We start from the raw sequence: 24,725 nt of genomic DNA, 5'->3' as shown, positions 1-24,725 counted from the left end.
AGCAGAATACTGTATGGATTTTGGCAACATAACCAAAAGGTTGTGCTATCTAAATACATATGCAAGATGTTTCTTTGGTTCAATGACATCAGAGAAATTAGAAGGAAGTGGGAATTATTTCAAAATGGAGAAAAGTCTAAACCCAAATCCAAAATCTAAATGTCATTATATATTATACACTAATTCATATTGGGTAAAAAACCATGCTTGGGCTTATTTTTGGATAGGTCTTATTTTGGGGGAAACAGCATATTTCTTCTCATTTTAAAAGAGTTAGTAATGATTAAAGCAGACTATTTAATTAGACCAGTTTAACAACTTAGATGTTAATGACATTAACAACAATTGCAGGGCAATTACCTCAAGAGTCATTCTCACTCAGTATAGCAGCAGTGGTCCCTCACCGAGATAAAGATGTCCAGGCATCTTAGTAGAATGCCTTGGAGAAGTTTGAAATAGAGCAGCATGGATGTACCTTAACAAATCTGCATGAGCTGGTAACTTCTGCAGCAAATTTTAAGTTATTGAGAACTACAGAAAATGTTTAGGGGAGATGTTCTATGCTTGTGGCCAGGATTATTTTTCTTCCTTATTAAAAATAATTTTTATTAAAGATACTTTCGGCAAAATAAACACAATGCAAATTTTGATTTGAAGAGAAAAATAAAAAAGAAAGAAGCTAAAAAAAAAAAGAAGGGGAAAAAGGGGGCTTCCAAAATTCTTACAGCAACTACGAGTACATTTATAATCTTACTCTCTCTCTCTCTAAGGTTACATAGCCAGGATTATTTTTCAACTGAGCATAAATCTGTATCATTTGTCACCATCATTGCTCTAATTGGCCACAAGCAGTTCTGGAATCTAGTAAGCCAGTTAAGGAAGCCTACACAGCTTGACTTCTAGAATTCTTCCCAATTATTTAAAAATAGTTCTGTTCTGGAAAGGCAGAGAGGTAGATTTAAGAAAGAAGCAGTTGGTAGCACAGGGACACACTGAGATTTTTTTCCCCTTGTCAACACCTGGCTAGATCTTGTCTAATTTCCAATGTGGTATTTCTTTTGCAGTTTTTCCCACCATATCAATTTGGACCCATTTTGGGGGATAGTTATCCTATATCCCTTTACAAAATTTCTCCCCATTGTTCTATTGGTCTGAAAAGAACAAGCAAGTCAGGGAAAGCCTGCAGAGCATAACTTTTTCAATTATTTCTAATCCTTTTACCAGCAGTGGCCATGTAGAAGGTGTCTGGATTGTCTTTTGTGTTGACAAAGCAGTATGTTGTATGTACATTTCTGCAAGTCACTACTCAGCTGTCTCAGTTGGTCTTGTTTGGGGGTAGAGTTGTCTCCCACTTGTCAGTTTTTAGAGAATTATTCTGCTTGATAGCCAGATTCAGAAACAACTCTATATATAATTTCTACCCTACATTGTTAGATTGGAAAGAATAAAAGGCTGCAATCAAAAGAAGGAAAAAGTGAGAACATGCAGAATACTTAAATACGTTATCTGTCAGTTTCTTTGCAAACAAAGAACCTTTTGCCTCAAAACTCACAATGTACAGGATGCAATTTATAATACATTATATTGTGCTCTATATAAAAAGCACATATGATGGCATAAAATTCAGAAGAGCATAAAACAAAACTGCAAAAATGCAACTACACTAAGCTGTTATTACTTCCAGTAAGATAGAATGTTCTACATCAAGATTTATGCCTAGCATGAAACATATCTTATGGAAGCTAAATGTTAGAATCAGATAATAAGCAGTCTAATTCCAACACAAAGTGCTGTATTCCAAAGCCTGCAGACACAAGCCCAGCAGGATGGAAACAATAAAACATCCATCCTGTCAAGATAATGACTTTTTCTGCATTGATGGGATGAATGGAACTATAATGTAATGCAACAATAAAATTCCCGATTAGGGAATATTGTTCTAAATATATATAACTGAGGTTATACACTTTACGTTAATTCAAGACACTTGAAAGTATCTCTTTCAAATTCAGAAGTTAATACTAATGTGTAGCATAGTTTTTGTTTGAAATACAAATTTTTATGAACAATAAAAGAACTGGCTCTTCTAGTTCATGAAAATGCAAAATATTGTTTGCATTTACAATTTAGTTTTTTCCATTGTCTTGGTTGAAATTAGTTGTTCCTTTCTGCTCACTACTGTTAATAGGGTAGACAGAGATACAAATAACAGGAATATTGAAATTTTAACTAATGTATTTCTGCAAATAGGTTGACTGAAGTATTATAATTGGTAATGATTATATAAGTTCACTAGTCACTTTGATCACTATCCACATTTTATTTTGTGCTTTTTATAATTTTAAAGTGTTAATAATATTAATATATATTTGTAGCTTTGTTATATGGCACCGAGGCAGTTCTCTGTGAGATAGATGTGGCCATATAAACATGATGAATGAATGCTTTCTTTTAAGGTTGCATATATAATTCTCTTCTAGTATTATGAATTGGCTATAGGTAGTGAAAGAAATTACTTTGTAATTGTGATGTCAGTCACTAGCAATTGGCATTACCCAGAGCTTATAAGGTAATCAGTGCTTAGTTTTTAGTAGCTTCTCTGATATATTCCAGAAGCAGGGATTCAGGACTACTTTCAACAATCCCTTGCTGTATGTTACATTTGCTGCAACTTTCTACTCTAAAATATCTGGAGAACACTGTTTAGTTTCCCTTATTCTAATTTCTAATCATTAACCACAGGCTACTTCTCTACAGTATAGATTTTGAGTCACCAGACAATGTAAGGAAAGTGAAATGTTTTGGATCATTTATGTTTTATCAATGCTAGCTACTATACCAGACTATCATATATAACATAATTTTTGAGCATTTTTCTTCTAAACAATGTTAAGACTTATATAATGACCTCTGCTACCAAACCACTGTTCACATACTGTTTTTGATAGTAGGTTCTATTCTATTTATATATGTATGACATTTCTACTTTCCTAAATTAGTCAAAAACCTACAATAATAAAAATCTTATCAGGCATAATAACATAAATATGAAAATATTTCTGTTAAAAATCAAACACAAACAGCAAATCTAGTTCTCATGATATTATTTAACATAAATTACAAAATAAGTAAAATCCATAGAAGTGACAATTTAAACATAAAATACTGCCTGGAAAAGTTCAATCTTTAATAACCTCTGTAATGCCCTTAAAGCAGCATTCAGGAAGAGAATCAGATAAAATATTTACAGGAAGCTCATTCTACAGTGCCCGGGCTATAACAGAAAGTGGTATCCTACCACCCATCTCATTGCCTAAGTGACTGAGTAGTTTATAAGTAAAAAAACAAACAGAAAATTCTTATAAAACATAGACAAAAATTTAAAAATGGAGAGAATACTGTCAAGGCACCATCGCAGGGTTTTGTACAACTCTTGGATTCCCATGACATTGAAAGCCAGGTTTGACATTCTTCGGGATAGCCAGAAGAGTGGGGTCCAACCTCATGTCAGGGTAAGAGTAATAGCAAAGTACACCTACTAGTCAAAAAATTTTAATCAGTAGGGATTGTTGCATGTCTTTTTTGCCTGACCAGGATGGGACAAGTTAATGTAATTGGGACAAGATGGTTTCTAAGGTAACCTGGGCCCATGTCATGAAGGACTTTAAAGATCATAACATCTTGAATTGCATCCTGAAGTAAACTAGCATCCAATGTAACTCAGACAGGAGAGGTGCTATGTGTGTAGTCCTAAGGGGCTTGAATTGCCTGCACTCTTGCATTTTACTAGCTGTAGCTTCCAAATACTCCAGAGTAGCCCCGTGTAGAAAATAGTTCAGATGGGAAATGACCACAGCATGAGTAACTGAAAGGCCTCCTGGTTCAGGAAAGATAATAGTTGGTGCAGAACACCAAGTTAAACAAAGGCCCTCCTAACCATAACCGTCACTTGCTACTTGAGGAGTCCTGAGTCTAGGATTACCTCCAAATTGGAAAATGGGTCTGTTTGATGCAATGCAACCACATCCAAAACCAAAGATAAACCCCCAGATACAGAAGAAACCACCCATAGCTACTCCTTGGATTAAGCTGGTTTATTGTTCACAGTAAGGAGTGACTATGTGTGTGTGGGGGGGGGGGGTGTTCTGTATCTGAAGTTTATCATCTTAGGTCTTGGATGTGGAGCCCAGTGAAAGAAAATCCATAGCATCATTTAATAGTCCAGGATGGAGATATACAATTGGATACCATCTGCATGTTAATACACAGTAGCATTCATGTAGATGTTAGAAAGGAACAGATAGACCTCTCCTTATTAACACCAGCTGGGACCAACTTCAAAGAAAGATGAACCCGCAGAAAACTGTGACATTCCAACCCCAACTCTTGGAGCTAACCCAAAAGTATACCATGGTCAATGGTATTGTAGGCCACTGAAAGATCTAGAAGAGCCAAAATGAAGAACCCCATCCTATTCCTGCCAGAAATAATCCAAGTGATCAAAACTGATTCTGTCCCATATCCGGGCCTGAAACCCAACTGGAAGAGGTTTAGATACTCTGTTTCTTCAAGTTTCCTCTGGAACTGCAGTGCAGTATCACCATTTTTTCAACCACCTCCCCACAAAAAGGCAGATAGTAGATTGGGAAAAGATTGTCTAGGACAATTAGGTCTGGCAATGCTTCCCGAGAAGGCAAGTATTTAAATGACACTGTAAACACTCTGTCTCTCAAGGACGAATTAACCATTGCTAGCACATATCCATGTTATCTTCTGAGCAGCCTTAACCAGCCACTCCTACTCCCTCTCTCCTATGGCCACAGCTGGTACCATTCCCTAAACCCAGACAGACACATTTCAGAAAAGGGAACACCTTCCTTCAATAGTCTGGGTAAGAAATGATAATGGCATGAATTACAGGTAGTCCTTGTCTTACAAGTTCATTTAATGACTGTTCAAAGTTACAACAGCACTGAAGAAAGGGACTTATGACCACTTTCACACTTACATCTGTTGCAGCATCCCCATGGTCACATGATGAAAATTCAAATGTTTGGCAAGTGGTTCATATTTATCACAATTGCAGTGTCCTGGGGTCATGGGATCACCTTTTGTGACTTTCTGAGAAGCAAAATCAATGGGGAAGCCAGATTTACTTAACAACTAGGTTACTAAGTTAACAACAGCGGTGATTTACTTCACAATTGTGGCAAGAAAAGTTGTAAAATGGGACAAACTCATTTAACAAATGTTTCACTCAGCAACATAAATTTTAGGCTCAGTTATTGTAATCTGAGAACTACCTGTGCTGTAGAAAGATCCTCACATCACATTCTAGGTATGATAAGCCACAGAGTTAAAGGCCACGTTGGTCATGATTTCCACCTATTCACCAAAAAGTGAGTCCATGAGCAACCTTAAATCACATACTTTATCAGAGATAATGGCTCCCCTAGAGCAAGTTCTTCAAAGTGGTCAATATCAACATACAAGAGACTACCCATTTTAATTATTATTTGTAATAGTATTAGTTAAAATATATTTTATTTTCATATAATAAATGTTTGGGCATCGATCAACAATCTGAAATCTCATAAAGGGCTCAGTGACCAGAAGAGTTTGGGTACATCTGCACTAAATACCCAAATCTGGAAAGTAATAATCATGTGCCTAAAGTTCAGCTTCAGCCTGTCTTGTTTTATTCACACACTCATAGCCTCTTGGCATTAAAGCAAGACAACTGAGCCATCACAGGTCCAGATTGGGGTACCAATGTACAGATGGACAACATATTCATGATACCAAATTCCAAACTGATACAAGACTTTTTCCAGCAGCTTCATAGATATTAAACTGCATAAAAGAAATAAAATTTGTGACATTAGGTTCAATGTGCAAGTTTACACTTGAATACTTTTACACTATCAAAACAAATACTCTAATTCTAAAATCAAAGGAATGCAATTTACAAAACACTGCATCCATTAAAAATTTATGTTGCATTCACCTTTAAAACTTCTAAATAAGTTTTTAGAACACATTTATTTGAAGATTACAACAAAGTGGTATGATTGTTACTATCATATTATTTTGTGCCAACTAAAAAAATGTATTTTTGGCCTAAGGATAATATTATACCAAATAATATTTATCTGATGTTGCTGTTTATTTTCTGCCCTTTAATCCTAATATTTTAATATTATTTAATTAGGATTGTATATTCTGTAAACCTAGTGAAAGATGTTTATAATCACAACATTGTTAGACTTACTAAATAATCCCATTAAAAGATGTAAAGGTTTTATAGATATGATCTTCATATGAATTGTCTTATATCTCAGTGTGACTAAACATTCACAGAACATATTCATAGAACACAGTTGCATTATTTCATCAACCCATTTAACTTAATTTTGAAAAAAAACCCATAGGAACACATTAAAAACAAGTCGATGCATGATTTGATGCTTGTTTTTCTTTCTTTTTTTGTTTACCAGAACTGTTTACTAGCAAAAGTGGATTAAAAGGGCAGTGATTAGACAGTAATCACTTCTGTATGAGCTGAAAAGTTGCCAAGGTGCAGCTAATCCATGTGATTTTGAGTGTATTCTCACATATTTTAAAAATCCTGTTACACAGGTTTAGTTAAAACAAAATACTAAATTTGGATGAAGAATACATGTATATCTGGATGATATTATTGTTTCTCAGAAAGAAATAAGTACAGTATTCTGGATTAATTCAGTTACAGAATGGATGAAACAAATTAGTCCATTCTATTTATTATATATTTTGGCATACCATATCTTTATCCTCAATAATACATACATTATGAGACATAAAGCAGAGATATTGTTTTCCCCCCAAAATAACTACAAATTAAAGAGACTTTTAATCTTAAAAAATATGTAAGAGAGCTGGAAAAAAAGCAAGACCTGTTTTTAAAAGACAAAAAGAAACAATGCTCATTTTATCGCAGTTCAGGCTCAGCTGGCCTGGATATATCATTTACTTTACATTTTTGAACCACCCATCTCCCTCAGAGAATTATGAACCGGATTTCATTTCTGTTTTCCAGTACATATGAGATCATCTAATAAACCCTACTTTTTAAGACATCTTTTGTTTAAAAAAAGAAATAAAGTTTGATACATGATTACATGAGAATAAGCTCTTTTAAATTAAGGAGCATTATGTGAGAGTTTCAAATAGAATTGCCAGTGACTATGAAATTGCAAGAACTTGAGAATTTAGGACCAGTTTGAAAGATTAGAAGCCAAACATCTTAGGGGGAAAAAACATAAACATAAGATGCAACTTTTACAAAATTAAGAACAGAATAAGAAAAATGTCAGAATGAAAAGAATGAAAATAAATGAGAAAAAATAATGACTAAATAGAGCTAGTGTGGTCTAGTGGTCAAGTCACCAAGCTAAAAACTGGAAGATTCAAGAGTTCTTTTATCTTAGCCAGGCCAAAACATCATAGCAAATTCATCATTTCTGCAAAGGAAGTCACCCTGTTGCAAGCTTTAGTTTCAGCATTATGCAATCATCTCAAACATTCAATAAATTATAATTTTATCAAAAATTGAAAAACAGCAATATATGTATATACATATGTACACATATACATATATACATACATACATACATATATATAAAACCTTGTATCTGTGGATACATTTTATGTTTTGTTTTGTTTTGAAACACATTGGTGTCCTGGCATGCCAGAAAGGATTGTTAATTTTTCTCTTAATGCTAGTCATGTAGAAAAATGTTTTCCCCACCCAATTCTTAATTCTTGAAGAGGCATTCTATTGTCACTTCAGAGCAAACAAGCATAGACTCATAATCACAAGTATCTAACTTATTTGTAGTATTTAGTTCCAATCTATAATAATTGGCAGGGAGAAGTCTAACTGAATGAGATTGCTTCTGAACAGACAATTGTAAAATTATGCGACTTAACAGTTAATTAATTGCATATCAACACAATCATGTACAGCAGCTTGGTAGTATTTTGATATTTACTCAGCAATACCATAATTTTATATTTATATTAACATTTTTAAACTGCTAAGATATGAGAAACACATTAGCTATGTATTCCAGAAATGAATAAAAAATTAACTATATTTTGACTGAACCTATCGTGTGAACCTAGCCACATAGTTAACTATTTGGAATTCAAATACGTTAATTTGGCTGAATTAGTCATGGTTAAGTATACATGAACACATCCTCAGATGTAGTTTACACATAACACTTAAGCCAAAACGACGCAACCTAAGACCTCAGGGAACTCATTTAAAATCTCAAGTGTTCTTTCAGACATTTCTACTAATTTTTTCATCCGATAAGAGAAAATTACAAAAATGAAAGCAACCATAATTTTAACTCAATTTAAATGTTAATTAAAATCCTTTTTTCTTTGGCCCAGGAATTATTTATTTTGGGATGCAGCCAACATGCCTTCAAAGATCAATTGCAGGCATTAACTCACAAAACGTTCATTTCTTCAGCCACAGGATTTGAGTTTTAACAGACCATGTATGAGACCTATGGCTAGCCAACTAAATTTCTGGCTTAAATTTGCTGTGTGAAGTTAGCCAATTGTGAAAGTCAGCAAGTAATCCTTGGTGCCATGCATAACCTCAGGCTAAGCTTGGCTTCAAACTACACACCGAGCCATTATTCGCTTTATTCGTGCATAAAACACGATCGGCTGCCTTTACGTTCGGCCACAAAACCCTGACTAGCAATCCACAGCGGTTTGGGTCACACCACAGTAAAGCCACAAAAAACCCAACCCAGTTGTTGCTTAATGAGCTGGGTCAATCCAGGTTTTCAAAGAGTCACTATTAAACCACTCAAATTTCTCCAGCCTTAATATCGAAAGCAAGCCCAGCCAAAACCAATCAACAACTCGGGTTCACACGCTGGGGCATTCGAGCACCCCCTTTTTGACCGGACATATTTCTCTGGCTATCGGCGAGGAATAAGGCTATGTAGGACACCCGCATTAATGAGGGAAAGGAGAAACTCGACACCGAAGCAGCAGCTGGGAAGGAAAACAAGAGCGGAGAACACAAGCGCGACCCCGTCTTCCTTCTCCTCCTCTGAGCAATTCCCGACCGGGGGCGGGGAGGGGATGCAGCAGCAAAGGACGGCGGTAGCAAGAGCAGAGCAAGGCATACGCGCGCGCAGGCGAAGGTGGGCGGTGGAGCGGTGAAAGCGCGCGCGCCGCTATCTCGCTGACAGTTGCAAGTCTGCGCGTTTTGAATTTTGCGTCCCGATCGCCATAAACAGCGAAGCTGAGCGCGCTTCGCCGTCCGATTGGCTAAGCTTCGGACACGTGAGGTAGGGTTCTGCGCGGAGAGGACGGGGGAAATAGGGAAGGGGGGGAGCCGAGGCGCGTGGCGGCCATATTGGTTTTGCGCTGAGCCCGCCTGTTTTGTGTGCCTTTCTACGCGGGAGGAGCGGCCGGAGGCTGTGCACCGTCTCGGTTGGGTAACTAGCTTTGCTCTTTCCAACAGCAAACGCCGGCGGGAGTCTGCGCGGGTCTCCTTCGAAGCATCTGCACTTTTCCTTCTGCCGCTTCCCTTTAAAAAAAAAAAAAATCCCTCCCTGTGTTTCCCTCTCAGCACCTGCAGAAGCCTCATTTGTTTTCGCTCCTCCTCTTTCCTTTTTCTCCTTTTTCCCGCCTGGTCGCTTCCTTTCGCCTCCGCAGTTCATTCATTTGAAACCTTGGAGCTCTTTTTTTTTTCTTTCGCTTCACTTTTGTCTCCCCTTCTTTTTTTTACAGCTGAAGCAAGGCGCATTCTTAATATTTTTTTTGTTCGAGTTTGCTTATAAAGTCTTTCTGCTTTTCAATCCGATTTGTTCAGCTGGGCTCGGGAGACGTCTGCGTCCTCTGACCTTTTTTCCCCCCAGAAACTTTCGGGCGCCGTCCTTCGGCTCGAGCCTACCGACACCGCCGGTTTCCCGCTTCGCCCTTCTTTTATCTTCATCCCCGTTTCCCCGCGCTTTGTTCGCGCCATGGCGGCTGCTGTGGCGGCTTCCACACCGATAGGGCAACGCACCCGGAGCAGTGCGGCCAGCACACCGCTTAGTCCGACCCGCATCAGCCGCCTGCAAGAGAAGGAGGAACTGCGGGAGCTCAATGACCGCCTGGCCGTTTACATCGACAAGGTGCGCAGCTTGGAGATCGAGAATAGCGCGCTCCACCTCCAAGTCACCGAGCGGGAAGAGGTGCGTGGCCGTGAACTCACCGGCCTTAAAATCCTCTATGACAACGAGCTGGCCGATGCCAGGCGCTCTTTAGACGACACGGCTCAGGAAAGAGCCAGATTGCAGATCGAGGTGGGCAAGATCCGCGCTGAACACGACCAGCTCCTTGGCAAGTAAGTGGCTTACTTTGGGGCCTGTTCCCCCCCGCCCCCCGAGAACCCATTGTAACTTTAACGGGAGATAAATCATTAATGGATCCAGGACGACCGTTCAGCCGGGGCCATGTGGTTTGCTTTCGTCCCTTAGAGACTCCCTTCACGTAGCCACGTGATCGCCCATCAGGGTACATGTTCCTGAGGGGGAAATTAAGGCAGGGGGGAATATTGGTTTTTGATGTAACCGACCAAGCGATCCTCTGTTATCTCCGATAATTGTCTTTCATCCACCTTCATTCGGCAAAATCGTCACCCCCCCCCCCAATGCATCCGTTGCCACCGACCATGGAGGCAGAAGATGAGTAACAAGCGAAGCAGAAGCACTACAGCTTGGTTAAGGGGCCGTGGGTAGTTTATATCTGATGTTACAGGATACTGCGGGATATTAATGGAAGGATCTATTGATTCCAACCTTAACGTTTAGCTTTTCTGTCATTCTGTGTTGTAAATCCTTGTTTTGAAAGGTCATATAATTGAGAAATATGAATCATTTGAAATTCAGATAAGATTCCTATCTCAGTGTTTGGTATGGTCGTAAATGAGAAACAAATGCTTTGAGGGCATGCTACTGTCCCCTCCCCCTATCCCCCATTCATTTTTCTGCTAGTATATTAATTCAGTTTTGCCATCTGGGCCATGTGCTTCAGCTCATGTATTCTTACTTGATTGAATGAAAGAAAATAAGTTTCCTGTTCTTCCCTCTGCTACAACTGTTTATTTTCTGAACGATCACTTTTCACCTTTGGATTGATCATTCAGTTTTGAATGTGAATATTTGATTATAAAGTTCAACATTTACCTGGAGGTCTAAATATGGTTATTTTGTAATAATATTGGACTCTGTAATATTGGACTTTGTAGAAGTCATTTCATTGGTCCACCTAGGCGAATATTGTTGATGCTGATTGGGAACTGCTTTTCAGTTCTTACAGACAGGAGTTTCTCCAACTCTTATTTGGAGATACTGATGAAGGAATCTGGACTCTTCCATGTTATATAAGTATCAAGTGTTCCACATTGTGAGGTTGATTTTGTTAGTTTCATTAAAAAGCTTTCTGTCAAGTCTCACTGTGTTTTTGGATGCTATTTAAAAATCTGTTTTCTGTGAAAACTTGAAGGTGTGCATAGGTATCAAGTATTAAAATCATGCACATTTACAAAAAGGATTCATATTTCCATTTTCAATAGTTCAGGAATGTCTGTCTGAAGATACTTGTGTGGAGCTAGTCATTTGAACTTTGCTAAAGAAAAAAATAGTGGACAAGTATGCACCTATTTGCAAATAAGAATCTTTGTATCATTGAAAATGAAAATAGCAAACAAATTCATTTTAAGGAAAGCAGCTACATTCTTAATTGTTACGATATTGCAATTTTTGTTCTTAAATGTTAGCTATATTTCTTTTTTGTTATTCCTTTGAAATTTAGATTATTTCATTTATAGTTTTGACATGTGCCTCTAGGGCAACTTCTCATAAATTGGTGCCTTCTATATTTGTTGATTTAAATATATATAATTTCCCATCAACAAACAATAAACCCTAGTTTTTAAGTCCAAGTATGTATTGGCATCTGAGTGAAAATTGCATTCATTGCAAATATGTATGTATCTGATACTAATGGTTACAAAAATATAAAAATCTAATAATGGTATAAACCATATATTTGCAAAACTTGGAATTAAACGATATGTTTTCATTACCATCCTAATCTGAATAGGTGGAAATTACTTCAACTTTAGCAATATATACCATAATATAGATTTTTCAGTGATTTTAGGATTGGTTTATTTATAATACTATACCAATCAGTTTTGAGAGATCCAGGTATATTTAATAGGTTTTGCAAAATGGCTTTGCATTGTGGCGAGTTGGACAGATTCAATTTGAGATAAGCAGCTTTACTCAAAAAAAACTAAGGTACCTCCTATTAAAGCTTTAAAACTAGCTCTTCCACTTCACCAGAGGCATAGGTGGAAACATCTTTTCTGCCTGTACATCAAAGCAGCTGCTTCAAGGGTCTTGATGAGGTGCTGTTTAGTAATAGACATTTTCATATTTTTCAAAAAAACTCAAGTGTTTCAGTTGGGGGCTTTGAAGGAACCATTTTGCACTGATGTTAACTGATTATTATGTGTATAGGTTTTTTTCAGGTTGTTCACTTTCCACTTTCTATTAAGTTGGTTATTTCTCATAGTAAAATGTTTATACTGTGAAAATTAGAAAAGGGAGCAGGTAGCTTTGTGTATTTCATAATGTACACAATACAAAATTATTACTGTCTCTTTTATACAGTAGTTTCAGTCTTTTAAACATTGTACTGATTGAGAATTTATCATTTATATTTGAGTAAACATATGTCTTCCCACGAAACCACTGTGCTCTTAAGACAGTAGCCTGGGAAAATAGATGTGCCTTTTCATATAGTTAGATAGGGCCTTTAATTTAAATTTTAACATTAATTTAATTAATATTAACCTTTCTTATTCAAAAATGGCTATGCATGAGAAATAAGGCTATTTTGAACAGTCTGCAGATAATACTTGAGTTACGACTATAATTTAGCCTGGTTGTAAGTCATGGTCATAAGTTGAGGTATCGTGATTGGATTTGAAGTTATTGTTGTTTTACAACAGTCATTAAACAACTGTCAGTCATTTAGATGAATCAATTTACCCCAATAGGTAGGTTTTCAGTGGAAATTGAAAAAAAAAAAAGATCACAAATAGTGATCTCATATGACCACAGGACACTTAACAACTGCAAAGGTGATCTGGTTAGCAAACATCAAAATACAATCATGTGATTTCAAGGACGTTTGTACAGCTGTTGAAACCCCCAAAACCGGTCACAAATATGTTGGGGATGTCCATTGTAACTTTAAATGGTTGTTAAATGACCAGTTATACTACCTGTAGATTAGCTTTAGCTAGATAATCTGGTCAAATCTAACAGGGGTTACAGTAATAGAAGACTTTACTTTCTTTCCATCTTTAGACTGCAATGATAAAACCTGTTACATTCACCAAATGGGCAGATAAACATGATTTTGGATTGCACCTTGGATCCCTAGTTTACAGCTATGCTACTAAAAATATGTGTAAATCCAAGCTTTTTCACAGTGATTCATCTTTCAATCACTCTTTAATATGCTATAAATTAAGAGTTCAAAGCTTTGCTGTCATGATACTCTGACATCTGTTGTATCATTTTTGCCTTTTCAGCAAGTTCAATTTTGTATGAGTGTAGGTGGATTGGTACTCGCCTTGGGAAAGTTTCTGTCAAGCATTAATAATAGCTTCATATGAAATATTTTATAAAGTGAGGTATGCTCAGATATTAAAATCTGTGTTTAATAAGAAAAGTATCCAAGCTGCCTGCTGCAGATCAGTTGATTTGTACTGCAAAGAAGAGGCAGGCAGTATAACAAATGTAATAGAGTTGGGTATGTACTTTTGGGATTTGATGGGTTTCCATTTGATAACCTGTGAATTGCATCTGTAAAACTATGTAAAAAAGCTGGAGAAATAAATAATACAATGCTTATATATTTGAATTACAGTATATTATATGTATTATATGTATATATAGTTGCCAAGCGTAATACATTTGTATTTAATACAATAATATTTGAACAGTATTGATTAGAATTATTAACTAATATTTAGAAAATTAGACAGTTGACAAAGAGGGGTATTATATGTATATTAGAAAATGAGCAAAAGTTTGTTTAGTTTAACTAGATAGCGTAAAGTAAATGTTCATACTTTCATAGGTTTCTATAATTATTAAATTTCTTCATACTAGTTCCTGATATGACTTATAATAACAATTTCATGTGAAAATATAATCTTAAATAATTCTAAGAAAGGGCTTTATCTTGCTTTATTAGGGTTTTCTACTTCAGAATGTATGCTTGTGGACATCTTTTATGAATGTGACAAATAGGATGGTCAAATCTTTTTCTCTTTAATTCTATGTGGCAGAATTTTGAAAGAATTTTTCAAATACATGATTACAGAACTGTAATATTTATTATTTAATGTTCAACCTCTAACATTCAATTATTATTGTTTCTATTTATACTAAAATACAGTAAACCAAGAAAGTCTACAGAGAGAATAGATGATCATATTAGCATTGTGGGCAATACTGCATTGTTGTTTTATTATTTTTTTACTTGCTAAAGTTGACTTCTCTTACAAGAACACCAGAAGATAATCATATTTGAAAACGTATAAAAAGAAAATACAACATAACAAACAGAATTTGAAGCAAAGATCTCAGATATAGGATTAAGGAATATCTTTTTTAAAAAAAATTCCCTTCCCATCTAAAAGACAATGGAGTTATATACAGCACACTTGTGAATAATTATAGGAAATTCAGTTATTTTCTTGGGGATAGCCATAGGTAAGCACTGAGTCAATAACAACTTCTGGAAGTTGGGCTTGGTAATAACCTTAATAGCTATAGTACTTGTGAACTTCCATTCTATGAAAATGAAAAAAATATGTCTGTTCCCAATAGTGATAAATAGAAAATGTAATGCCTTAGTTTCAGTATTACATTCAGAATAATACAATGTAATGTAATGATGTAACAGTATGTTGTATGTTCCAGTATGTTATTCCTTATATCCTTTGTGTAGTCACCAATATAATGCATTATATTATATACAATTATAATAGGAAAAGCAAATTTGGTAACAAAAAAAAATAGCGTTTGGGGGGGAAAGAGACATTGTGTAGTATTATCAAGAAGTATCAAATCCAAGTTTTTTGCAAATACCATTGAGGTTATCCAGGATCGTATAGGAAATGGCTAGAATAGCAGTTCTGCTTATAATGGGAAAGTAAGCTGCTCTTCAATAAACTGAGGTATTTGTAATATTTTAATAAAAACAGTTGTCCAGCCCATCTCTTTGAATACATGAGTAGGAAAAAATACCAAAAACATTAGCTTCAAATCCACTTCAAATATAAATATTGAATTTGTCCGATTTTAACTTTCATAATGATTGCTAGCTTTTTAGGGCTGTCATTTCCCTTAAAATAGGTTGTTCCATTGTTAGAAAAAGATATTTATAAAGTAATATTAAAATACATGTTTATCATTGGCTGCCTTTAGACAATGACTTAATTGATTCAATAAGTATAAACTATGATTTGTTTGGTGCATAGGGCAACTGTTCCTAACAAGCAAAATTGAAACAGATGTTTCACGTCCCACATTGTGGAAGATCTCATTAGGAGAGATAGGCTAAATACATTTCTTCAGTTGTAGACTGCAAATGTCCCATGCTGTAAACACCCTATGCCAAAATCTTGCTTGGAATTCAGGATGCACCCTTGTCAGCAACCCCCCCTCCTTCTGAATCAGGGGGAGTCTTCTGAACAGGCAGCAGCAGCTTGTGACTTCTTTTGCCTGCTTTCCTTTTGACTTTCTGGGGAAGCCAGCAAGGAAGATGATGAATGGTAATCACATGATTGCAGGCATTTGGCAATCAAATTCTAAGTATGGATGAGTTGCCAAGTGTCCAGAATTCAGATAACCAAGGAGCATTGCAACAGCCTTCAGGTACAAGTTGTAAGTCCCTTCATTAAACTCTGTTGCAATTATGAATGGTTGTTAAGCAAGAACTACCTTTAGAAAAGAAAGTTATATATGTATGTATGTATATGTATATATTTAATTGCAATAAGTCTTGCGTGTCCTGTGTATTAGCATCTTCTCCCATTCTTAGAATAACAGTTATTAGAATAAGTTAGTTTAACACTAAGGGAAATGCATGTGTTAAAAATCTGGTTAGTCATTTCATTCAAATACTATGCTGTGGATATGACAAGCCACAGAAAGAAACCATAGCTATATGGGATTTTTGTTTGCTCATTTTTTTGTTTATTATGCATGTCAGTATAAAGCAAAGAAGTTAAAAGGTACAAAAGGAGAAAGGAATGAACATTTATTTCTGAAGAGTTAGGTAGCTGTTCCCTTAACTGAGTATTTTCCTTTACCCACAGCCACAGAACAAAGAATAAATCACAGTCATTTTATATGTATTATACATATTCTGTAGCCACTCTCCAATTTGCTGTATACTGTTCTGATAACCAACACAGATTTTTGTGGATTGATTTTATCTGCCTATCAGCCGGCTGTAGGAAAGGTTTTGATAGAAATAGAGGAAGGAAAACCAAATGGAAGTAACCGCATTTTTTTTTTTTAAATCCACTTGAGGGGGAAATTCCTGCTTCTGCTTTGTTCTTCAGAGTTTGAAGTTTCCATTTATTATCCTTGGATTGACAAGTAAGGTTTATTTTAGTTGTTTAAGGATCTAAACCATTGGAATTTCACATACATTATGAAAAAGGTCATAAAATCAGATCAGTAATGTGAATGATCTGTTTTATGACCACCACAACACTCCTTAGGTGAGATAGTCCATGTAGAAATTCTCTATGCAGTAGCTGCTGCACTGGATAATTTTCATGTTATGGTACTTGATAAAAGTTCTATAGATTTTTTTCTTATGTTTTCAAATATCCAATTTCGCCTTTATTCTTTCAGGAATAGTATATAAAATGAAATCAGTGTTTACCTGGTTCTTTTCATCTCCAATGTTCTCCTTCTTTTGCAAATTTTTCTATCCCAGCTCTAGGGTGGTATATAGATGAAATATTTGGAATGTGGAGTTTTATACTTGCCCAAGATTTTAGTTTAGTTTTTCCCTTTAAAACAGATGTGTCAAACTCAATTTCATTGAAGGCTGCATTAGAATTGTGTTTCAGCTTTTGGGCCGGGTGGGTGTGGCCATTTTGACGTCACTCGTATCGGAGGCACCCCCCTCCCAGGCTCCATTTTTGGCTGTGATGGCCTCCTGTAGTGCTCTGCCAGCAAAAACAGCTTCAGAGGGCCTCTCCATTTTCTCTGACAGTGCTTCAGGAGGTTGTCACAGCAGAAAACGGAGCCTGGGAGGGCTGCTCCTGACATGAGTGATATTGAGCTGGCAGAGGCACCATGCGCCAGTCCTTCACTGTTTCCAGGGCAGCCCCATGGGCCGGATCTAAGCACCCTGCTGGCCTTGAGTTTGACACCCCTACTCTAAAATGCAGGTTATATTTAAGTGTAACATCTCTGTTAATTAAAAGCATTTGTACCAAAAATGCTTGCACTGCACAAGAAGTTAAGAAACTGTAATTAATAGGTTTGTAAGCTAATGATACTAGGTAGCAGATTTTAATCACCAACCTAATATAAATTAGGGATATTTGATACTATAATATAATTCTACTTAAACACACTATAACATAAGACTTCTCCATTCTTTCCTTGCTAAAATTCCTACAAGAATAAGCATGTGTTAAACATCTTCAGAAAAGTTTTGATAAACTTTGCTGTATCAATGAAATCTACATACCTGCAAATAAATCTGTTGCTATTATTAGATTAAAACACATAAATAAGTTTAGTAGTCTTTTGATTTGTACAACCTCAGTTCCACCAACATACAGTTGCCTACCAAATAAAGCACAACATAAATGCAACCCACCAATATGAATTAGATTTTTCCCATTGTAAAGCTTTAAAGGCAAAAAGAGCAACTTTTCCAGCACATATCTGCATTGTTTATTTGGCCTTTTTTCTTTTTTACCTTCCTTGCTGTGCTCATACATCAACCGATTTATCTGCCTTAATAGCAGCAGGGATATTGCTGCATTACTGTGTTATCCTAGAAGCAGTTTGGGTGGGGGGGAAAGCAGCTACATCACAGCTGGATCCTTAAAATGTTTCTTGAAGAAGCCAAATGCATCTCATTAAAATAAGCCTGTTTCATTACAAACTTTGCTGTACCTAAGTTAATTCATTGCAAATTCTTACTCTTTGAACTGAACTTTTGATTTGTTTTAGCTATGCAAAAAAAGAATCTGATCTGACTTGTGCTGTGGCAAAGCTTCGGGAATTTGAAGCTTCTCTAAATGCAAAAGAAGCAGCACTTGCTACAGCACTTGGGGATAAAAAAAGTCTGGAAGGGGATCTTGAGGATTTAAAGGATCAGATTAATCAGGTAAGTTATCAGCAGTTATATTTTCAAACATTTGTATTTTGGAGCTGTATTGTGTATTTCATAATTGATGTAAATATTTATTTTCTTCCTTGTTTATTTGTTTATTGAATTTATATTGCTGCCTATTTGCCCATGGCGATTCAAGGCAGCTTACAGAATATAAAACCACATTTAAAACAATAAAAACTAACAAAAAGAATCAAATAAATAAATATAGTACAATATAACAAAATCACCCCCCAACTCCCACCCCAGCGACAGCAGATCACACAAGCCATTTAATGGGCTCCGTTCTGGTCTGGGTTCCCCAGGCCTGCTGGCAGAACCAGGTCTTCAGCGTATTAGGGTGGTGGGGAACGTTCTAATTTCTGGGGGAATGATGTTCCAGAGAGAGGGAGCCACCATGGAGAAGGTCCTTCTTTTGGGTCCCACCAGATGTATCTCTCATGGGGATGGAACCCGCAACATTCCCTTCCTCCCTGCTCTGATGGGTTGGGTAGATGTGACCAGTAGGAGATGGTCCCTCAGATAACCTGGTCCCAAGCCATGAAGGGCTTTAAACGTGACAACCAGCATCTTGAATTGCACCCGGAAGCAAATTGGCAACCAGTGCAGCTCCTGCAGGAGAGATGATACATATGCCCACTATGGTCTGCACAAAACCATGCGGGCCGCTGCATTTTGCACCAACTGGAGTTTCTGGATGTTCTTCAAGGGCAGCCCCGTGTAGAGCACAATGCAGTAGTCAAGACGGGAAGTAACTAGGGCATGAGTGACTGTGAGTAGGGACTGTTTGTCCAGGAAAGGGTGTAAATGCCACCTGCTCTTTGAGCAGGAGTTATGAGTCCAGATTAAACCTCCTAAATTATGCGCAGGGTCTGTTTGGGGTAGTGCCACTCCATCCAAGACCAAAGGTGGCAATTCTGCCTGAGCCAATGAACCCCAAACCCAGAGCCACTCAGTCTTGCAAGGGTTTAGTTTCATCCTGTTGCTCCCCATCCAGCCCCCTAACAACCTCCAGGTACTGCAAGAGGGAGGACATGGCATTACTTAACTCACCATGGGCCAAGACATACAGCTGAGTATCATCAGCATATTGGTTATACCTCAGTCCATGATGGTGGATGATCCCACCCAGCGGCTTCATATAAATGTTGAACAGGAGCGGAAAAGAGTAAGCCCTGTGGAACCCCATAAAGCAGTGGGCGAGGGCTGGATCTCTCCCCTCCGATCAACACTGACTGAGAGTGGCCGCAGAGGAAGGAAGTGAACCAGTATAGCACAAGGCCTCCTAGTCCCCAAAGCTGCCCCAGGAGAATACCACGGTCGATGGTATCGAAATCTGCTGGGAGGTCAAGTAGAGCAAGAATAGATGCACGTCTCCCATCCCGCCCTTGCCAGAGATCATCCAAAAATTGGAAAAATAATCTGCCATTGCTATTAAACTGTTTTACAAAAGTAGTAGCAGCAACTATATACAGCACGTTCCTAATTGTTTTACATTTTCAGTAATAATCTGTTATGCGTATAAAGCTTGGGCCTGTATGCTGCCTTTTCCTTAGGATTATATAAAAAAAGATTTGGTGGTTTAATCATAGCTACAATGTTGCATCTCAATTCCAATAAAGTAGGGTTCTTTAAATTAACTATTGTTAAAACTAGAATAGCCATAGTTTACTGAGTGTAATTTAAAATGGAAGTATCTAGAGATGTCCCTGTTCATACCAGAGGAAAGAAATCCTTGCCAAACATGAGCCCTGACTCATTCACAGAATTGTCCTCTCTGAAGGTGTCATGTGTACAGATAGTCCTCAACTTACAACTGTTCATTTAGTGACTGTGCAAAGTTACAACAGCATTGAAAGAAGTGGTTTATGATCATTTTTCACACTTACAACCATTGCAGTATCCCCATGGTCACATGATTAAAATTCCGATGCTTGACAACTGGTTCATATTTATGACGATTGCAATGTCCATGGGTCATGTGATCAGCTTTTGCAGGCTTCTGACAAGCAAAGTCAATGGGAAAGCCAGATTCCCTTAATCCTGTTACTAACTTAATGCAATGATTGACTTAACAATTATGGAAAGAAAAGTTGTAAAATGGGGCAAACACACTTAACGAATGTTTTACTTAGCAACATAAATGTTGGGCTCAGTTGTTGTTTCTCGAGGACTACCTGTAATTGCAGTAGCTGCCAGAGGAAGCAATTCTTCCATTATGCTTAGATCTAGTCCACAATTGCTTGAGTTACTTACATAAAATAATGATTTTGAACTGATAGCCAACGTGAATAAATCTTGCTTAAAAGTAAGTGATTTTTGTAATTTGTCATTAGAGTATATTTAAATGAAGTATGATTAATAAATACTTGATTGTATATACAGGAGATCAATAGGCCTCGACTTTCAACCATAATGGAGCCTACCCATTACATTTGTAGGTTGTGGGGGTCATAAAACAGGTCACACATGTGACTGACCCAGTTTTACGATGATTCAGTTGCTGCAATCATTAAAGACCCACTGCAGTTAAGCGAATCAATTATTTTCTATGGACAAATGGTTGAAAGTAATGCAGGTTTACAACTGGAATGTCATAAAATGCAATTGCATGATTATTGGAGTCTGCAAACGGCCATAAATGCGGACTAGTTGCTGAGACTCCAAAATATGCAGCTGTCAGAATTCAGAACAGCATCATAGATACCTGTAGGGACATCCATCATTACTTAATATGATCATTAAGTGACCAGTTTAAGTTGAGGACTACCTGTATATCTGGTATTTAGAAATTAAAGAAATCTCAGATATTTATATTACTAAGCAGGTTTCAAATACTGTAATTGGTCAGTTATATAAATACTGGATCAGATGATACTTTATTCTCTTCTGTAGTAGTATTTGGTGAAGTTGTGCTATAATTCAATTTTAATATTCTTTTCAAGCTTGAAGCTGCTTTAGTGGCTGCCAAGAAACAATTGGTGGATGAAACATTATTGAAAGTGGATCTCGAAAACCGCTGCCAAAGTTTGATTGAAGACTTGGAATTTCGAAAAAAAATGTTTGAAAAGGTAATGAGATTCTAAAACCAAAATATTTTTTCAATTAGGTTAGGTGAACCATTGTTTCATCTAAAGTTTTTGACTCACAGATCCTCTTTGAGCACATCTTTGTCATTAACATGGCAAAGCATATTGTTTGCCTCTGTTACCAGTAGAAGTGGTTTTGAGGAGGATTGCTAGCATGAGAAAAGTTGAAGATCCTAACCTTGTAACTCTGTAACTACAGCCCCTAACATAATATAACAGCCTGATAAGATTCCTATTTTTAAAAAATGAATGCTTTTAATATAACTTTATTTATTTATTCTTAGGAAATAAATGAAACAAGAAGAAAACATGAGACTCGCCTTGTTGAGGTGGACTCTGGGCATCAGATAGAATATGAATACAAACTGACTCAAGCACTGAAAGAAATGAGAGAGCAACATGATGCGCAAGTGAAACTTTACAAAGAGGAGCTTGAAGAAACATACCATGCCAAAGTACTCACACTTGAATATTTTCAGATTTTTAGACTAGCTGAACACTTTCCAATGCAGATGATATATATTGACTGTAGAAATGGCTAACTATAATTCTGACTTGTTAAACATTGTTACAAGTTTTGTGCTCTTAGCTCCTGCTGCAGTGCTAAATAACATTACTATTGACACTATCTTTGCTTTCTTTTAGCATAGACATTTAATTCTCTTTGCAGGTTTTGTATTTTGTGATTTTTCTCCACTTCTTTCTGTTTTGCTTTCTTCGGGAACTGCAAGGTGCACTATCCAGACTACCATCAGAAGTTTTTGGTCTTTCTTACCAGCAATTGTTAAGTCTGTGTGTTATGTGTCAGGTACTTATCTATTTGAATTCTAAAGTCCCAGAGCATCTTAGCTTCTTCATTTTTAGGTCTTAATCTATTAGTGGTCTCCTCAGTTTTTATTATTTTATTTTCCTTCAATTTCAGTATCATAGCTTACCATTTTTGCTAAAAAATGCAACAAAAAATCTTCTCATATCTCATCTGTAATCCTATAGGTCTTATCATTTAATGCTGATCAAGAAATGGCCATTAAAAGTTGCTAGAAACAATTTTTTAAAAGTTTGGTTGAATAAAGTCGATGTTACAAATGTTTTTAGTTTTGAAAGTTGTGGTGTTTACTATTTTTAAGTAGTGTCCCAGAAACTGATTTCTTTTCATTCTCTTTGGTAATTCCAAAACAAAGTTGTCAAAATCTCACTTAAGAGTCAAATCTACACATCCAAGTTGCATTTCTGATTTATTATTAATGTGTCCCTTTTAACTATTATAACATCAACTCGTTTCATTTGTAAATTCTGAACCATCTTAGTCAATATTGTATCCAGTTAATTTTAAATCCATATCCAAAACAGTCTGATTCTCAATTGTATTCTTTTTGAGCTCATCTTTATAATAACAATCTAAAAAGAAAGTTCTGAGTACATTGTTGTCAAACATCCTTGAATTCTGAGTTAAAATAGTTTCCTCTTTTTGTATTAATGACTCTTCTTTAATAATAAACTTTAATTCTTTCTGATTGCTTCTAGTAACCAGTGTTCAAATCTATTTTGGCAGTGTTTTTTTCTAATCCACAACATCTGCCCAGGGACAGATTTCTTACATTTTTCAATCAGAATAGAGCTGGAAGGGACCTTTGAGGTCTTCTAGTCCAACCCCTGCTCAATCAGGAGATCCTATACCATTTCAGAAAAGTGACTGTCCAGTTGCTTAAAGCACCCATAACTTCTGGTGGTAATCTGTTCCACTGGTTAATTGTTCTCATGGTTAGGAAGTTCATCCTTAATTCAAGGTTGCTTCTCTCCTTGATTAGTTTCCATCCATTGTTTCTTGTCCTGTCCCTTGGTGCTTTGGAAAATAAGTTGACTCCCTCTTTGTGGCAACCTCTCAAATACTGGAATACTACTATTATTTCACCCCAGTTCTTCTTTTCTCTAGACTAGCCAAACCCAAATCTTGCAACCATTCTTCATAGGTTTTAGACTCCAGGCCTTTAATTATCTTAGTTGCTCTTTCTTTGCACTTTTTCCAAAGTCTCAACATCAAAACTGGGTGCAGCATTCCAGGTATGGCCTTACTAAGGTTTTTTAAAGCGGAACTAATACTTCATGTGGTTTTGATTCTATGCGTCTATACAACCAGGGATTGTTAATTTAATTTTTAAGATTGTTAACTTACATTCAAAAGCTTCATAAATTTTAATAGGATTTTAAACAAACCATAGAAATCATTCTTACATTTCCTAGTCTTATTGCCAGACAATCCAGTCTGTTAGTACATTTAAAAACTTTACAGAATCAGTATCCTAATCAGCCCTTTGCTGTTTATTTCTAAATAAAAATTTCTTTAAGTTCTTAAACTTACATGAAACTTCTTTAGCTAAATATTAAAAGAAATTCACCTAAGTAAAAAAATGCATCTTTTTGAAGATCATTAGAATCTAGAAAGCAATCCATATACAATGAAAGTAATTAAGAAAGGAAGTGGGTGAACTCTGTCCCTTTCGAAGGCTCTGAACTGCATCTCCCAGATCCTCAAGCTCTACAACCACCAGTAGATTCTCTCCTTAATCCAGAGAGGAATTTGAGGAGTGGATTCATTCCCCTCTTCTTTCCACAGAGATGGGTCATTGGCTCAGCTGTCTTGTCAGTTCACCATTCTTCCTGTAGAAGTTGGAGGTCACCTCTCTCCTTTTATTTGTTTACCAAATTCTATGTGATAAGGTAAAAGGATTCTTCACATGATAATGTATTTCATTCAGTGTTATTCTTGTTGAAAGGAATTGTATGCTTACTATGTTTTTCTACATGTATGTTTAGCCCTAAAGTGTAGCAGTTTCATATGATTGTGCTGTGTTTTTTTTTAAAAAAAACAAAGAAGCTGAAATGATTGAATAACTGAAATTTCACTGAACTGGAATATTTTTTAAAACTATTAAGCACCAGTTTGCTGCACTTTTCCAGTAAACTGTTAACACCCTATTACTTTAAATCCTGGTATATCTGCTTATTAAATATTGAATTAATAAGTATCATGAAAATATTGCTCTTTAGGGAAAAATAGCAATCTGAATACTTTTGATGGTTGGAAGATCATTCACTAGCAAAATATTACGTAAATTA

At 36.4% G+C, this 24,725-nt stretch overlaps 1 protein-coding gene across 1 annotated transcript; it reads left to right on the top strand.

The window, feature by feature from the left end:
• Positions 1–9,420: 9,420 nt before the first annotated feature.
• Positions 9,421–22,165, top strand: LOC148123623 (lamin-B1-like). Its single transcript, XM_087919185.1, has 4 exons — positions 9,421–10,405; positions 18,357–18,513; positions 21,465–21,590; positions 21,893–22,165. The coding sequence occupies exons 1-4, from the start codon at positions 10,041–10,043 to the stop codon at positions 22,148–22,150; spliced, it is 906 nt and encodes a 301-aa protein (XP_087775311.1). The 5' UTR covers positions 9,421–10,040; the 3' UTR covers positions 22,151–22,165.
• Positions 22,166–24,725: the final 2,560 nt, after the last annotated feature.

The sequence above is a fragment of the Pseudonaja textilis genome, unplaced genomic scaffold (genome assembly GCF_049901715.1).
Source record: "Pseudonaja textilis isolate UNSWEBS1 unplaced genomic scaffold, rPseTex1.2 PTEXSCF42, whole genome shotgun sequence".
Taxonomy (NCBI): Eukaryota; Metazoa; Chordata; class Lepidosauria; order Squamata; family Elapidae; genus Pseudonaja; species Pseudonaja textilis.
The sequence above is the reverse complement of the archived record's forward strand: the minus strand, read 5'-3'. Positions and strand labels throughout refer to the sequence as shown.

Excerpts from the sequence above, each read along its gene's own strand:
- LOC148123623 (XM_087919185.1), top strand. The coding sequence starts at position 10,041 with ATGGCGGCTGCTGTGGCGGCTTCCACACCGATAGGGCAACGCACCCGG. Across the intron at positions 10,406-18,356 it reads CACGACCAGCTCCTTGGCAA|CTATGCAAAAAAAGAATCTG; the intron begins GTAAGTGGCTTA and ends GATTTGTTTTAG. Across the intron at positions 18,514-21,464 it reads TAAAGGATCAGATTAATCAG|CTTGAAGCTGCTTTAGTGGC; the intron begins GTAAGTTATCAG and ends ATTCTTTTCAAG.